At 39.9% G+C, this 17,139-nt stretch overlaps 1 protein-coding gene across 3 annotated transcripts in view; it reads left to right on the top strand.

Annotated features, from left to right (window-relative positions):
- The window catches only part of NAPB (NSF attachment protein beta), a gene marked incomplete at both ends in the record, with an annotated part of 45,580 nt that overhangs the window by 11,382 nt on the left and 17,059 nt on the right, over window positions 1-17,139 (top strand). Inside the window, 4 exons of one of the 3 annotated variants that reach the window (XM_084248359.1) lie at window positions 10,683-10,762; window positions 14,293-14,409; window positions 16,241-16,287; window positions 16,434-16,511. In XM_084248359.1, the coding sequence (XP_084104485.1) occupies window positions 10,683-10,762; window positions 14,293-14,409; window positions 16,241-16,287; window positions 16,434-16,511 (322 nt within the window). Of the gene's footprint in view, window positions 1-10,682; window positions 10,763-14,292; window positions 14,410-16,240; window positions 16,288-16,433; window positions 16,512-17,139 lie in introns of those variants that run through there. The other 2 variants (XM_084248360.1, XM_084248361.1) reach the window with 2 other exon arrangements.

Here is a 17,139-nt window from a genome sequence, read left to right as displayed (position 1 = left end):
CTTTTGTTGATAAGAGTATTACATTAATTGGTTTGTGTAAACCATTCTTGCATCCCTGAGATGAATCCCACTCTCTCATGGTGTATAATCCTGTGATACACTGATGAATTTGATTTGCTAGTATTTTGTTGAAAATTTTTGCATCGATGTTCATAAGGGATATTGTTCTGTAGTTTTCTTGTGATTTCAGCATAAGGTAATGTTGGCATCCTAAAATGAATTGGGAAACATTTCTCTGTTAAGATCAATTTGAACAAGGTGGGAATTAGCTCTTCTTTAAAATGGGATAGAATTTATTTGTGAAGCCATTTGGTCCTGGGCTTTTCTTTCTCAGAAGATTTTTTATTAGTGTTTGAGTTTCCATGTTTGTAATCAGTTTGTTTTGCTAGCAGTTTTCTTCCCACTTAAGATGGCTTTTTCAAAGTTGATTTCTAGTAATAGGGCATTGTGAGCAGAGAAGGACATAGGCATTTATTATTATTATTATTATTATTATTATTATTTATTTATTTATACAAGCACTGGGTACAGTCAGAAGCGCGGGAGGGTGAGAGAATTCACCAGAGCCAGAGCGGGGAACAGAACAGGCAGACTGACGAAATACACTGCTGAGGGGAGCAGTGGGCACGGCAGGAGAGGTCTGCGTGCCATGTGGGACCCTCACCAGCGGCCGGGGATCGAACTGGCACTGCAGAGGCTGTGGGCAGCTTTGCAGCCCAGCGCTCAACCGCTGCACCACCAGGGGAGGCCCTAAAATTTATTTTTAAATTAATTTATTTTCTTACATCGTTAATTTTTGGACAGTACCCTCACATGTAGTCCTGGTAGTTCTCCCATCACTATAGCACCTGTGATCCATCCCCAGAGTCCCTTGTGCTCTCCCCTCCCCTGTATTGACCCTCTTCTCTCCCCCTTCCCTGCTGTATGCCTCAGATCTATGGTTTGCCTGCAGGTTTTGTCTTTTTCCTGACCCATTGTTTGGTTCCTCTGTAGTCTGCATATATGAAATCATGTGAATTCATTCAATATTTATCTTTTTCCTTCTGACTTGGTCTTAAGTATAATTTTGATCTTTGTGGTTTTGCTGACAATTGACTTATGTCCCAAGATATGTTCTACTCTTGAAAATGTCCCTTGTGCCCTTGAAAAATGTTTATGCAGCAGTTCTTGTGTGAAATGCTTTGTATATTTCGTCTAGCTCCTTCTTTAAAGCTGTTGTTTCCTTATTTTACTTTGTCTTATTGATCTATTATTGTAAGTGGGGTATTGAAGTTCCCTAGTATTATTTTGCTGTTATCAGTATCTCTCTTTAGTTCTGTTACTGCCTTTTGTATCTGTTTTCCATCATTCAGTACATATGTATGTCATTTTTTGTGTTAGCCTCTTAATCATGGTGTCTTTATCCTTTACTATCCTTAATTGAAAAAGTCTGTTTTATTTTTTATTATATATAAATATAGTTGTCCTTGACTTTATTGTTTGGTTGCCATTTGCTTCTATATCTGTCTCCCAATCTTTAATTCTAAATCTGTGCTTGTCTTTGTTGATAAGGTGAGTTTCTTGTATATAGCAGAAGGTTAGACTTTGTTTTGAAATTCATTCAGCTACTCTACAGCTTTTCACTGGTGAGTTCAGGTGATTTACATTTAAGGTGATCATTGAGATATAAGTGCTTGTTGCCATTTGGTTATGTTTTTAGCTTTTGTTTTGGTTTGTCTTATGTTTTTAATTTTTCTGAGGACCTCTGTCAGATTTTAAGTCCCATTTCTGTTGTCTTAATGTGTTACTTCTGTTATTTTTTTTTTTTGAGGATTATACTGAGGTTAGTATATGATGGGCTATTTGTGTGACTCATTGGACTGTCTTGTCTCTGAATGGTTCTAGTGTGCCATATTTTCCCTTTCCTCCTCCTCCATGTTAAACAATTTAAGTGTCTATTGCCTCAATATTAATTGTTGTATTGCTTTATTATAGCCCCATTAGAATTTCTTTCACATGCAGCTTTTAGTATTTACTTTTCAGTGAAGCTCCTTACTCTTCTATCTTGACTGTTGGATCTTGCTGGGTAAAGGATCCTGGGCTGGAAGTCTAAGTATTTTATATATATTTCCAGTCCCTTTGTACTTATAATGTTTCTGCTGAGCAGTCTGCTGAGTCTAATTGTGCTTCCCTTAAAAGTTATCCTTTTTTCTCTTGCTATTTTTAATCTACCCTTGTCATTTGTTCTTGACAACTTTATTTTTATGAGTCTTGGTGCATGTCTGTCTGGTGTTATTTGTTTGGAACTCTTTGGGCCTCTTGAATCATAACTTCTGCTTCATTTCCCAGAGTGAGATGGTTTTCAGTGATTTTTTTTTTTAAATAGGTTTTCTTTGCCTTTCTCTTTTTCTTTTCCTCTTGGGATCCCCTTATCTCTGTTTAATTTATCCCAGAGAGCTCTTACACAGTATTCATTTTTTTAAAGGATTTATTATTTATTTATGCATATAAGAGCCGGGGTACAGGCCAGAGATGTGGGGGGTGAGAGAATTCACCAGAGACAGAGTGGGGAATAGAACAGACAGACTGACTGAAATCCACTGCTGAGGGGAGCAGCAGACGAGTTAGGAGAGGTCTGCTGCGCATGTGGATATCTCCCTGGCGGGGGAATGAACCTGTGTTGCAGTGACTGTGGATAGCTTCATAGATTGCGTCTTAACCCCTTGTGCCACCGGGGAGGCCCATCATTCTATCCTGTGTTTGCTAACATTGTGTTTTGGAGCTCAGTAATTCTCTCAGTTGCATCTGTTTGTCTACTATTGAGACTGCAATTGTAATTTTAAAATCATCTACAGTGTTTTTCAACTCCGTTATTTCTAAATGTAGCTGGCTCATATTTTCATTATCTTTATATTATTGTTGTTTTATTTCCTCTTGTTTTTTTTTTAAAGATTTATTTATTTTTATACAAGAACCAGGGTACAGGCCAGATGCGTGGGAGGGTGAGAGGATTCACCAGAGACAGAGCGGGGAATAGAACAGGCAGACTGAAGAAATACACTCCTGAGGGGAGCAGTGGGTGAGACAGGAGAGGTCTGCTGCACCCTGTGGGATTCTCACCAGCCAGCCAGGATCATACCTCCTCTTGTTTTCTTAAGATCCACTGGCACTGTTACTTGAATTCCCATTCTATCACGCTCTGCAACTCCATTGAGTCCAGGCTCCTTTCGGGGTCGCCCCCCACCCTCACCCCACCCTATCCCACCCCACCCCCCAGCATTTGTAGTGTGTTTTTCTGTCTCATTTTCAGTCTTGTATGGGTTTTGGTAGGGACAGATTTTCCACTGTTTCAGTTTTTATTTTTTTTTGCCACTGGAGTAGTTGGAACTGGCACCAGTGAGGGTAGTAGGTGTAAAAGAGGACCAGGGTAATAGACATCAAAGGATCATCTCCAGTAGACTCAAGAATTTGAACTAGTGAAGCATTTCTTATTGGGGAGTGGCTTGTGCTTTGGATATTTCAACCTGGGGTGAGGAGCGGCAGGTGTTTAGGATCTCTTAGTATGGGCTAAAGCAGAAGCTTCTTCATTAGGGAAGTTCAAGTACTCTGACCTAATTTAGACTGCAATGTCTGTGTTATGAACCTCAGATTTAAGCCTGTAGTCCTCATACTGTGTTTCCTCTTCTCCATCTCTGCAGCAATGCCCCCTCCGCCCCAGGTGCCTGCTCATGCATCCCCTTATCCAGTGCAGTGCAAGTCTTAGGAGTCCCAGTGTTGGAGTGGGCGGGAGCCAGTAGCTGTAGGGGGCTCTGTACCACTGCCGTTCTCCTTCTTGTGGCCTCTTGTGGGATGTACTGCTGAGTTCCCACTCTAAACAGAGTTCACTCCATTTTTGCAAACCTTTTCCATTGGGCTGATGCTGCTGTGTGTAAGGTGATAGTCAGTTTTTCTCTCAGGGTTTTTTGGGGGCTTGTTTTGTATCAGTTTTGTTGGGTCTGTGTCAAGAGGAAACAAACCTGATGTCTTCGCTCTGCTGCCATCTTGCTGGACTCCCAAATATGTTTGTCAGACAGCCCTTCAATGTCTTGGCCTATTTCTTGTGACTGAAAATCTGCGATGACTTTTCTTTTTTTTTTCCATATTAAAATATATTTTTATTTTCTACTTTTAAATTGACATATAAACAGTATACAGCAGAATTAGAAACACAAAGGAGTTACTATGTAATTCCTGCAGGGTAAGGAAAAATGTCAGGCTTTTCTGCCCTCCCACCATCAGGATAGATGATGGATCCTTTCGGTCCTGAATGCATGCCTGATGGCGGGCACCTGGAGTAGGGTGTGGGCATAAGTAGGTGGGATTCACCTGGGCTAAGACTGGGCTTTTAAGGGTGGCATCACGGGGATGCCAGCAGAAGCCGAGAGAGAGGCAAGAGAAGCAGAAGCTGAGAGAAGTCTGGAGAGCCCAGATAGAGTGAAGACTTGCTGGGGGCTGGGAGGCCTACCAGCCTCCCGGCCCCCCAGCACCACTGCCTGCCGTGTACGGGGTAAATCCCAATAAAAAGACCTGCAAAAAGCCACTGAGGACTCTGACTCCTCCTTTACCTGGTCTGCTGGATCAGGAAACCTGCACTGTGTCCTCTCCAGCCCTTTACAGTTACATTTACCCTAATTATCTTCTTTTGCTTTTTTATTTACACATGTGTGTGTGTGTGTGTGTGTTTTACTTTTTTAAGCTGTCCTTTTTGGGATTTTAAAATTTTTTCATGCTTCTTTTGCTTTGTACTTCTTAGGAAGTTATTATATTTCCTACTTTGTCTTTATTGGTTGTTAGCACTACATTTTACCCAGCATGCGATGACTTTTCTTTAAATAAACACCAATTAAGTGAGGGGTTACCAGAAGATTGAATCCCAGAGTCCCATCCAGAACACTGAAAATGTAAAGGTATGTTCCCCTTGCTCAGTGCCTCATGGGCAGCTCTGAGACTCAGGAGGAGTGACTGCTCTGTTCTGGGAGCCCACAGCTGTGAATGACAGCCTTCACCCATAGGTAGCCACTCCAAAACATGCATACTTGCCACTGCACCTCTTGTTACTAGTTTGTGGAAAAATAAAGAACCTCAGTCTAGTAGTTTTGTGCACTTGGTATAAAAATTTAGACAGGCATTCTGCAGATTAGCTCCCGAGGCCTCTGCATCTCCCCTGCTGCTGATACCGCTACTTCCTGCATTGAAGGAAAGAAATTTGACCATTTGTAAATATATCCAGAAGTAATATAATCTTGAGAGGGTTGTGTTTATCAAGGAAAACTCTAAATTTTTAGAATGTGGAGATTACAGAAGTAAAGTGTCAGATGAAAGGGCCTCCCAGGTGGCGCAGCGGTTGAGCACTGGGTTGCGAAGCTGCCCGCTGCCTCTGCGGCGCCGGTTCGATCCCCGGCTGCTCCCCGGCCACCAGAGGAGGGTCCCACATGGCACTGCAGACCCCTCCTGCTGCCCGCTGCTCCCCTCAGCAGTGTACTTCGGTCCTTCTGCCTGCTCTGCTCCCTGCTCTGGCTCTGGTGAATTCTCTCACCCTCCCGCGCTTCTGACTGTATCCAGTGCATGTATAAACAAAACAAACAAACAAATAAATAAAATAAAACATGCCTCTATTAAAAAAAAATTAAAAAAAAAGTGTCAGATGAAAATGAATGTTAATGGAGGATTAAAAATTAGGGCCAGTATTCAGATGAACCAACTATATGGTCAGAGGATTGTAACTAGCAGCCTGCCCCCCAATTGAGGGAATAGGGACTGGAATTGAATTAATTACCAATGGTAAATTATTTAATTAGCTTACCTACTTCATACCCTAAAAGATGGGGTTTAGAGAGCATCCAAGTTGGTGAATGCCTGGGGGTGCTTTGGAGCTGGCACATCCAGAGAAGGCATGGAAGCTCTGTGCCTCTATCCACATACCTTATCCTGTGCATCGCTCCCATTTGGAGGTCTGTCAATTGTGTTCTTTCTAATAAACCAGTCATTATAAATAGTGTTTTCCTGAGATCTGTGAGCCATTCTAGCAAATTATTGAATCTGAGCAAGAGATCACCAGGATCTCAGATTTGTAGGCAAGTTCAACAGAAAGGGGAGTGTCCTGGGCACCCACTGCTTGTGATTGGCATCTGTAGTCAGAGCAGTCTCATTGCGACCACAGAGAATTGGAGATGTACTTGATCTGGAAAACCCTCACATTTGGTGGCAGATGTCCTTGAGTAGAGAAGCAGTGTTTCCTTTAATGATAGAGGCATTCAAAATAGAGACTGAATTTTTCGCTCCTTTTCTGGATGTTTCCTGTCTTTGCTTGTTATTTTGAGGGAAATGTGAGGAAAACTTAAAAACCTATAATGTTGAAAGATTCTTCCATCCAGACACAGAGCAATCAGCATTGTTAGCAATCCTGTGTGCCAGGCCTCTCCCCAGAGTATCAGTCTCGTGGCATGTGATGTTACTGGTGAATCCGGAAAAGAAGGAGCTATCCTAGTTGGTGTTTTCTCTCCCTAGAGTCCCAGCACTACTAAATTGATCCCTTTTTCAGTCCTTTTGACATCTTTTCAGGGTAGTTTGATGATAAAAATGAATTCTGTCTCTAGTTTCGCTTTCACATCATCACAGCACTGTCATTGTCACTTTTTATGATATTTCTACTCTAATATCTTGTAATTTTAGAAGCAGCTTTATTTCTGCCTCAAAAGTTGTCACCTTTTCTTTTGGGTACATCTTACGAGGTGTGCACCGTTAGTCCCACAGATTCTACTTTACCATCTCTCCTCCCACCCACAGTTTTAAGAGTGCGTACTAGAGTCATCAGTGTTTTATAATGCTCTGAACTAGTTCTTATTCAAGATGAAAAAAAATAGAACTTAAATTTTTTGAGGACTAATTGGTTTTTAAAAGACCAAAGACTTGTCTGAGCGTACACATAATTTAAGTTCTTTGAAATAATAGGCTATAATTTTCCTGGAATTTTTTTTTTTAACCCCTAAACATCTCAGTGGGAACAGGAAGGGTGGATTAGTGAAGAAGGAACTTGCAGCCAGACTAAAGGCACAACTCCGCCTTTCACCATGTCCTCGTAGGACATGGCATGCTCTGACCAGGTCTCCTCAGTGGAACATGACAGGGAGGGTGGGTTTGGATACTCTTACATCTTTTCCATCCTGAAGTCAAATACTCTTTCCTAATCATTCTGACCTCCTTATGGGCAAAACCTATCTTTCCACAGTTTTATGCCACAAGATGATCTCAGTGATTTTTTTTTTTTCCTGAATAAGCGTGGTGAAGAAAAAGAGGGAGTCAGCCTTGCCCTTGAACTTGAGGGATTTAGCTGGGGCTGAATGGTGGTGGTGATGGTTGTTGAGGGGGTTAGGATGGAGAAGTGGGTTTTTTATGTAAGCTGGTCCCTGTTTTCTTTCTTAGTTGTTCCTCAAGGTCAGAATACCATTATATCAAAAAATAGTTAATTTGATTCAGTATAACTTAGTGCCATGTGCTTAAATTGTATCACCTTATAATTAGATTTCCTTTGCTTCTGTTTTCAAGGATCTTCTACCTTACTGTAGGGCTCTGGATAACATTTGAATTGTTTGAATACTGAATATTTGTCCTTAAAACTTACAGAAATTAATTTCTACATATAAGAAATACTAGCATTTGGAGAAATTTTAAAAATATTTTATATGAAGTTTGAAAGTTCTGTTTTTGATGAAAGTTTCTCCTATGTTTTTAAAATGAGAATACTTCTGGTGATTCTGTTTTAGGAGTGGTGAGGATCTTGAGTCTAGCAATAGAAGAATTCTATTAATATTTTTATATAGATCTCTGAATTCAGCATCCACTGTTAGCTCTGTCACTGATCTTGTCTGGATAACCTTGGCTGTGCCATTGACCTCCAGATATGATTTTCTCTTCTGTAAAATGGATATAGTGTCTTTCAAAGTTGTTGTAATAATGAAAATAACAGAACATATGTGGAGATATCTGGCATAATGTAGGCGTTCTATTATTCCTAGCTGAATCTGTCTCTGAAAATAATAGGATAAAGTACATTTTAATTAAGCTAGTTTTATTTGGAAACCTTTACTAAGAATGATTGCACCATAATTACACTTCAGGATTCCTGGTACAGGAATCCTTGTTTTAGAAAAACAAGACACAAGAAAGTGGCAAGTCTTTTTCTTCTTCTTTTTTTTTTTTAGTTTTTTCTTTTTTTATTTAAATTTTATTTTTATATTCCCATACAATTACAACCCCCTTATTTTGACCCCGATCCCTCCTTTCCCCACCCCCCCACCCCCCATAGAGTGTCTCTGGTTCATAGTTGTTTGTTGATTTTGATATTTTCTTTCTTATAGTTATTGGCAAGTCTTGTTTGCTCCAGGGAGCCATGGCTAAGATTGAAAACTTTATCCTGTTAGGAATTTTCCATTGGGGAAACTAGCTAATTGTTTTTTTTTTTTAATATGTAAATTTGAGGTAGAGAAAAAGGAACATGAGGTGTGAGAGAAGACTGCTTATTCTGACACTTCATTTTTGGTGTGACATAGCCCCCAACGATGGTAAGAGAGGAGGAACAGCTTTATTGAGATATAATTCACATACCACATCATTCACCCATTTAAATAGAACACTTCAGTAGTTTTTAGCATATTCAGAGCCATGAAATCATTGCAACAATTAATGTTTTTATTGCCCCCAAGAAATACTCCTAGTTGTAGGTAACCTCTAATTGTGTTTTTCTAAATTTGACTGTTCTCGACCTTTCTTAGAATTGGAACCATACATGTGCTCATTTGTGATTGGCTCTTCTCATTTGACAAAAATCTTGTAAAGCTTTTCCATATTGTAGCATGTATCAGTATTTCATTCCTTTTTATTGTCCACAAATATTCCATTGTGTATGTATACCATACCTTATATCCTTTCAGTTAAGGGGCACTTGCATTATTTCTACTTTTTGACAATTTGGAAAGATGCTGCTGTAAACATTTGTATATAGTCTTGCCACTTTCATTTCTCTTGGGTGTATTTGTACCTAGGTGTGGAATTGTGTCTATAGTAACTCTGTATTTAACCTTTTGAGTAAGTGATATACTCTCCCAAAGTGGCTGTATCATTTTATATATGTACCACCTGTATATTTCACTTGTGGTTTTGATTTGCATTTCCCTAATGGCTAGTGATGTATATCGTTTCATGTGCTTTTTAGCCATTTGCATATCTTCTTTGGAGAATTGTCTATTCAGATACTTTGTCCATTTTTTTAATTGTATTTTTGATCTTTTCATTATTGAGTTGTAAGAGTTGTTTAGATACAAGTGCCTTATCAGACATACAATATACAATATGCCCAAGGGTTTTTATGCCTTTGATTCATGAACCATAATAATCATCATGACTGAATATCTACTCTGGGTCAAGCCCTGTAGTGACAACTCTAAATGGATTTCTTTTCATCTTCTTAAAAACCCACAGATATAGATCGTATTATTCTCCATATACTTGTGCTAGAGTGGAGGCCTGAGGAAGTTAGAGACTAGGGTCAGACAGTTATTACCCCCTAAGGTAATACCTGGGGGCCCTGACTGTGTGCCCAGCCCCACTGCCCTGGGATGCAGAGCTATGCATGTCCCTCCACCAGGTCGGGGCCTGTTTGGGGTCCCAGCATATGCATCTGCTCTTATGTTCATATTGTGCCCACTCCCAAGGGCCAAACTTTAATTCTCCTTGTCTCTCAGTTCTGTGTCTGTACTCCACTCTGAATTCCTCATTATGTGTACTGCAGAGTCCACTTCTTGGTTCTGTGGATATTTTGTTTTTATAATATAGACAAGACAGTGAAGAATCATTCATAGAGGGACCTTATCTTAGCTCAGTAAAAGCAAGGTTGAAATAGAAAACTTTGGTGGAAATTACACAGGATTATTTTTACTTTTATGTAAGAAGTTTCTAAGTAGCTAAAGCTGTCTGTCTGTGAACCAGCTGTATGGTGAGGAACTTTCCAGAATAGTATGTTTTCAGCAGCAGTCAGTGGAGTGCCTGCCTCTCAGGATATTGTACAATAGACACATTTTCACATAGATGAGGACTGAAACCCTGAAGCATCTTTATGTTGGAGGAAGACTTGTCTCCTGCCAGAGCCAGCAGATAATATAAAGATAAAATAGCCATAGACCAACATGGTCCTTCTTCATATGCTCTGGATTCAGATTTTGTTTTATTTTTAAGTCTAAATACACATAGTATTGAGTTCTTCAAAATTAGGATAAAGATGTCTTTATCCTTCAGGATTTAATATCTTTTGAAAATTACATTTCTGATTTATTAGACTAATATAAAATGTCAGTTTCCATATATGGAAAAAACTCTTGATTAAGGGTGTAGGCCATGGGGTCAGATCTGTATTTTTGAGTCTTAGTGCTGTGGTATCCTTGCTCTGTGACATTGGACTAGTCATTTTACTTTTGTATGCATTAATTTTCTCATTTGGAAAATATCCCCATTTTAATAAGAGTATCTCCTTGAGCAGCAACTAATACAGTGTTTGTTAGCTCATAGTAAGTGCTCATTAAATGTTTATTATTTTTTTGAAGGAGGGAGGAAGAATTAGATACATGGGTGGTTGTTATAGTAAAACAATCTCGTTTTTTAATTTTTCTCAGGGGAAATACAAGAATAGAAGAGGCTTGTGAAATGTATACCAGAGCTGCAAATATGTTCAAGATGGCTAAAAATTGGAGTGGTAGGTATAAAGTTTTTGTTTCTTTGCTTTTCAGAAGAGATAACACTAAGCCATTTTGAAGGAGGAAATACCTTTGCATGTGCTGGTTCCTTCTGTTTGGCACGCTTGTCCCCCAAATAGAATGTGATGGTACCCTGCTTCATTCAGGTCCTCAAATGTCATTTTAGGTCTGTCTAGCCACCCCTTTTAAAAATATAGATCATCTCCTTCTGGGAAACCTACTCCCCTTTCTCTAACACCCTTATCACCATCTAGCAAAACACTATATGACTTGCGCGTATTCATTTATCTTGCTTATGTGTTTCAATTATGTGCTGTCCCTCACTAGAATGCAAACCATTGGTAGTTAGATGTTTCCATGCTTCATCTCTGCTGGGGACTGGACAAGTACCAGCAACCCAATATGCTCAGGATATTTGTTTTTTATTTTTTAATTAAGTACTTTTTATACATTCTTGTTAGTTTTTTGACAGTGTAGGATTCTCCCTGCATGTGTGGTCACCATAGCTCTCCCACCACCAAAGCACCCACCATCCTCCACCTCATTCCATTGTGCTCCCCCTCCCACCCTTCCTACATTGCCTTCCCTCCCTCTCCCCTCTGCTTAGAATATTTGTGAGTGGGTAAATATTAGATTCTTAGACTCCATTACCATATTACAGTGGTAGTGATGATAACCACTGCATTTCTTTATAGTTCTTTTATAAAAATTAAGTTAATTTATTGATACTCAGTTTTGAGATTACCATGGCAGGCATTAGGCCAATTTTACATTTGAGAAAATTTAGCCCGCTAAGCTGTTTGACTTTGGTTTAATATATACTCTTTTAAATTCACCTCCAAGATTGGAGAGATCGAACTGGCATTTGTCAACAGTGATAGAAATAAGTGCTCAGAGTGAAAAAGGAAGCCAATGGCTAGTTTTGGAAGGTGGGAGCACGAAATTGAAACACTAAAGCACTTAACGTTGTCTGGGGAAATGGACCTAGCCTGAGAGCTCCTAGATGTACTAGTACACTCAGGGAAGGAGGGGCCATGATTGGTTCTGGGACAGATTGGTGGAAGAGGGAGGGTGTAGATTCTGAAAGGATTGATTATATTTAAACATGCCAAACCTCAAGTATGCTTTAAGAATGGATTTGATGTAATAATGACAATAGCCAACCTGTGTAACTAGAGCCAGCTTTACTTGGGAAGACTAAGTCATTATAGTACTACACCCTGCTGAGGCAGAGCCAGGCAGAGATGCTCTTCAGCTGAAAGAGTCCTGAATTGCTGCTTGGAAGCTAGCTGCTTCCCTAACTGGGTGCCTGCCCACTACCCTGGCACTTGACCTTGATGCCTCATCTGTGATCCCCAATGTCATGATTCACCAGTGGAAGGTTTCAAGCCTGCTGGCAGGGCTTCTCTAATTTCCTCTGACTAGTCAGTGCCCACGCCAGGCTGATGGTTAAAATAGTTTCGAAACTGGCCTCCCTGATGGCGCAGGGGTTAAAGACAGAGCTATCAAGCTGTTGCCAGCCACTGCAGCACGAGTTTGATCCCCTGCCCGCCAGGGAGAAACCCACATGGTGCCGCAGACCTCTCCTGCCCTGTCTGCTGCTCCCCTCGGCAGTGTATTTTGTAGTTCTGCCTGTTCTGCTTCCACTCCCTCTGGTGAATCCTCTCACCCCCGCACTTCTGGCTTACACCCCAGTTCTTGTATGCATAAATAAATGAATAAATCTTTTTAAAAAATATTTTCAAAACTGCCTGGACACACTTTTTATCAGAAACTGAGACACAGCAAGATTTGAACCTGAGCAGGCTCCCTCAGGAGTTTGTACCTTCCTTTTTTTCCTCAGGTGAAAACCCAGAAATTTAGTGGGAATTATATGCTCTCTGGAGAGGGGTTGGGACAAACGTGGCAGGTGAAGCATTGGTGGAACTGAATGTTTTATTTCTTAAAAATAAATTTAAAGTAAATGTTTAATACAGCAAAGCTTTCTTAGGCATCTGTTACTATTTTCAGTACTTCTCTGAATTTTTTTTGAAATGCAAATTTTTTAAATGCCAAAAGATTTGTGATGTTCTTAATCTTGCTCTTCCTAGAGGAGTGAATATTCCCCCTCCATTCCTGCCAGCACTACCTTCTTAGTCCAGACTGCACTGAACTGTGTCTCCAAAGGTGTGCATGTGTCCCAGTCTACTGTACTCATTTTTTTGAGGTATTGCCATGACCTTTCTTTGAACTGAGAGCCTCAAAATGAAATGGATTCATTTTTTCCAGGTTCCTCATTTGAGATTTTAAGCCCTTCTTGAACTGGCCTGATGGTGTCTTCAGCCTTGATTTCCACTAACCTGCACCTTCATTCCTCCTGCAGACTGATCAGGCTTATCACAAGCCTGCAGTTCCAGCCTCCTCTTGCCTTAAAGCATTTGTTCCTTTTTCCTCTGACTCCATTGCTAGGGATTCCCTTCCTCTTTTATTTGCCACTCCAGAATTCATAGTCCCTAATCCAAAAACCTTTTCTGAATAAAACTGAGGACATACACTTTTTATGTGTGCCATGATCCCGCAGAGAGATGGGGGGCACACCATAACCATGCCTAGTATGTATGTTTCCATACAAAGTGGGGTATAGATAGTAGGGCCTCCCTGGTGGCCTCAGGTTAAGTCTCAGTGCTGTCACCCTATGGCCTGAGTTAACCCAGCCAGGGAGCTAACCCATATATGGCTTCCCAGCCAGGGAGCTAACCCATATATGGCTCCCCAGCCAGGGAGCTAACCCATATATGGCTCAGCAGACCTCTCCTGTCTTGCCCGCTGCTCCTTTCAGCAGTGTATTTCAGTAAATCCACCTGTTCTGCTCCCCATTCTCTCTGGTAAATCCTCAACCTGCCCCTGCCCCCTGCACCTCTGGCCTATACCCCAGTTCTTCTGTGCAAACATAAATTAAAAAAAAAAAAATCTCTTAAAAAAGTCTAATCCTCATAAATTTTAGTCAGATTTTGTTAATAAACTTTAAAAAACCTTGAATTTTGAAATTGTGGGCATAATTTTCACTCTGAAAAACTTATTTTTTTCATAAATCCCTCATTAGCAATTTTATCAATAATGACTGCTAAGTCATTACTGATTTACTATAAGATGAAAGGATAAGTAAACAATATTCTTGATCTCAGTGTTTTATCTTTATTTACATTATAGCTTAATACCCCTCCCTATTCAGTGTTTATTTTATGCTGAGGAACAGAATTGAAAGAATTGAATGACCTAGACTTGACTGTAGCTATTGAATGAGGTCTGTTGCCCACAGGCCACTTGGGAGGTCTCTTGGGGCTGATGAAGCCCGTATTGCTATTTGACTTAATTCTGACTATTTTTATATTCACCTAAGGTGTACTCAGTCACATTCACATGTGCTTCTTCTGACTCTGCTTCTTTTCAGTGAAATGGGACTTTTTTTAGGAGTAAGCCCAACAGTTCGAGCTCGGGATAGGGGATACTTAATGCTTTGTGTTTAACTATACTAATTTATCTCCTTCAGCTGCAGGAAATGCATTTTGTCAGGCAGCCAAGCTCCACATGCAGCTACAGAGCAAACATGATTCTGCTACCAGCTTTGTGGATGCTGGAAATGCTTACAAAAAGGCAGACCCTCAAGGTAAGGCATGCCTCTGTCTCTGGGTGCCGTGGATGGGAGGGAGTCAATGTCAGTAACCTAGTTCACAATTACATTGTTGGACATTTTGAATCCTAGTGAAAAGATTTTGTACTTTAGAATAATAGAGATTTTGGTAACTTTAGAAATCATTTTTAATCCTTTGGAGGAGAAAATGCATTAAATTTACCCTGTTTTAGTTTTTAACACCATTATAAACTCCATTTATGTTGCATTTTGGAGAATTTTTTAGAAATTAATTTTATCTAAGACTTCTTATATCTTAATTTTATGAATATGTATATTGTTCATTAAAGGAAGCAAAATGTTTCCTTACTCCTAAATACCTAGTGTATTTCAAGATTCAGTAATGGGAGATTGTAATATTTGAAAATTAAAAGCAATTTATTCAGACAGTATCCATCTGACTTTTTTAGAAGTGTTTTCCAAAGTATTTGTTTTAAGGAAGAACTTGAGTATTTAAAATAAAATTTTGCAAATGTTATTTTTTCAGTTAGAGGAGTAGATACTTTGCAATTAAAAGCATAATTTCTCCTTCCTCCACATGCCGTATAGCAACACAATCTCCCTTTTTCTTTCAGCAGTTCATTTTAGCACAGAAATCCTAACTTTTATGAAAATATCAGACAGAAATAAGATATCTTCAAGGACTTTTGTGTTAAGATTAATCACAGTTTATTTCCAAAAGTGAAAAACTGGACAATCTAAATAGAGGAGCAAGAATAATGGTAAAATTATAATGTGTCCATAGTTTAGAATATTATGCAGACATTAAAATCCCTACTTTCAGAGAATCTTCAGTGACTGACAAATGTTTATTTGTAACTAAAGAACCATGTAGAAATTGAGATCTCAGATTCATAAAGAAGTTTGTGCACATAGAAATGCATCTAGAAAACACTGGATTTTATCAGCACTGGATTGTGTCAAAATACCAAAAATGGGTTTGAGTGGGACTACAGCTAGCTATTTTTCTCTTTATACTTTTCTGTGTGTTTAGTGGTTTAACAGTGAATCCACATTTCTTGTGTAGTTTATAAGGGGAAATCGCTTTTAATTTTTATTAACCTGCTTAACCTTTATAATTCTTCAGTTAGGCTTTTATTCTCTGCTTGCTCTTTTAAACCAAAAGCAATAAATTTGGAATTGTCAACTATGTGCTAACATAAACACTGCCACTTTATGATGGGAAATTTGCTGACTCACTTATTAGGAAAATTAATATACTTTATTATCACTCTTATTTATTAGATTTTTCCCTTTCCTTTTGTGTGCATGTTAGTTGACCAAAATTTAGCATCTTTTAACAGTGTACATATGTTGACTTAACTTGAGAGATGTCAGAACAGGAATTTCAAAGGACTTTTGATTTTAGCAAGAATAGAACCTGTTGAAGTGATCTAGTAAAGTGGTATTGTCTTCCAAAAGTAATATACATACATGATATCAGTGAAGAATACATTTATATTTTAGCAGATACAAAATAGGTTTGTTGATGACAAACCTCGTGGTTTTGTCTTCTTTATAATGCAGTCTTTCTCTGGATGGAGTCCTCACTGTCAGGTTAAGAGTACTCAGCCAGTACTTCTCCACCTCCAGTTCCCTAACTTACCCTGCAGCGGCAGCAGATAGAGCATGCTGATGGGTCTGGACTGTGCGTGATTTGTGTTGCTTCTCATTAACCTACCCACCTTCCACCCCAAACTCCTGGGAGCTCCTTAACATTTTAGTGGCAACCAAGAAGATAGGCTCACCTGAACCCTCTTTGACTGAATGGATTTTTCATTGTTTTTCTTAAATGCCTACGCTGCAGAGGCTATCAACTGCTTAAATGCAGCCATCGACATTTACACAGACATGGTAAGATATTGCCTTACTTGAGTGGCTGTGGGGTGGAGTCCTGAGATGGCTTCGAGTTGTATTCTTTTTTGTTATTGTTCCCAAATTAATTGGCTTTCAAATAGGCAGAACAGGAATATGATTCTCTTATTTATTTGTCTCTCCAGGGAAGGTTTACAATTGCAGCCAAGCACCATATTACCATTGCTGAGATCTATGAGACTGAACTTGTAGACATCGAGAAGGTAAGTAATGGACAAGATTTCCTCATAAACTTGGTGCAGAATAGGTAGTTAAGTTGACTTGCGGAAATCTCTCTTCCAGCAGAATTAAGTGGCACAGAGTAGTAATCACAGATGGCTTCAGGGACCTGGTAGGCTGAAAGGTAGAAAGGCTTTTTCTAAAGTGGGTGTCTGAGATACAAGAACTGGTTAAGATTTAGCAAACCTACTGTAAGATTTAGCAGGACATGGGCAAGGGCAGGTTTTCCGATCCCATGCAGACCGGGTAAAGGAGGAGTCAGAGTCCTCAGTAGTTTTGCAGGTTTTTTATTTGGGGTTCACCAGGCATATGGCAGGTAGGGGTGCGGGCTGGGAGGTTGGCAGGCCTCCCAGCCCCCAGCAAGTCTTCACTCTATCTGGACTCTCTGGCGTTCGTTCTGCTGCTTCTCGGCTTCTGCTTCAGCTTCTACTGCTGCTACTGCGGCTGCTGCTACTGGTGCTGCTGGCGTCCCCATGACGCCGCCCTTAAAAGCACAGTCTTAGCCCAGCTGAATCCCATCTACCTATGCCCACACCCTACTCCAGGTGTCTGCCATCAGGCATGCATTCAGGACAAGGATCCATCATCTATCCTGATGGCGGAAGGGCAAAA

This window comes from Talpa europaea, assembly GCF_964194135.1.
Source record: "Talpa europaea genome assembly, chromosome: 11".
In the NCBI taxonomy this organism is placed as follows: domain Eukaryota; kingdom Metazoa; phylum Chordata; class Mammalia; order Eulipotyphla; family Talpidae; genus Talpa; species Talpa europaea.
The sequence above is the reverse complement of the archived record's forward strand: the minus strand, read 5'-3'. Positions and strand labels throughout refer to the sequence as shown.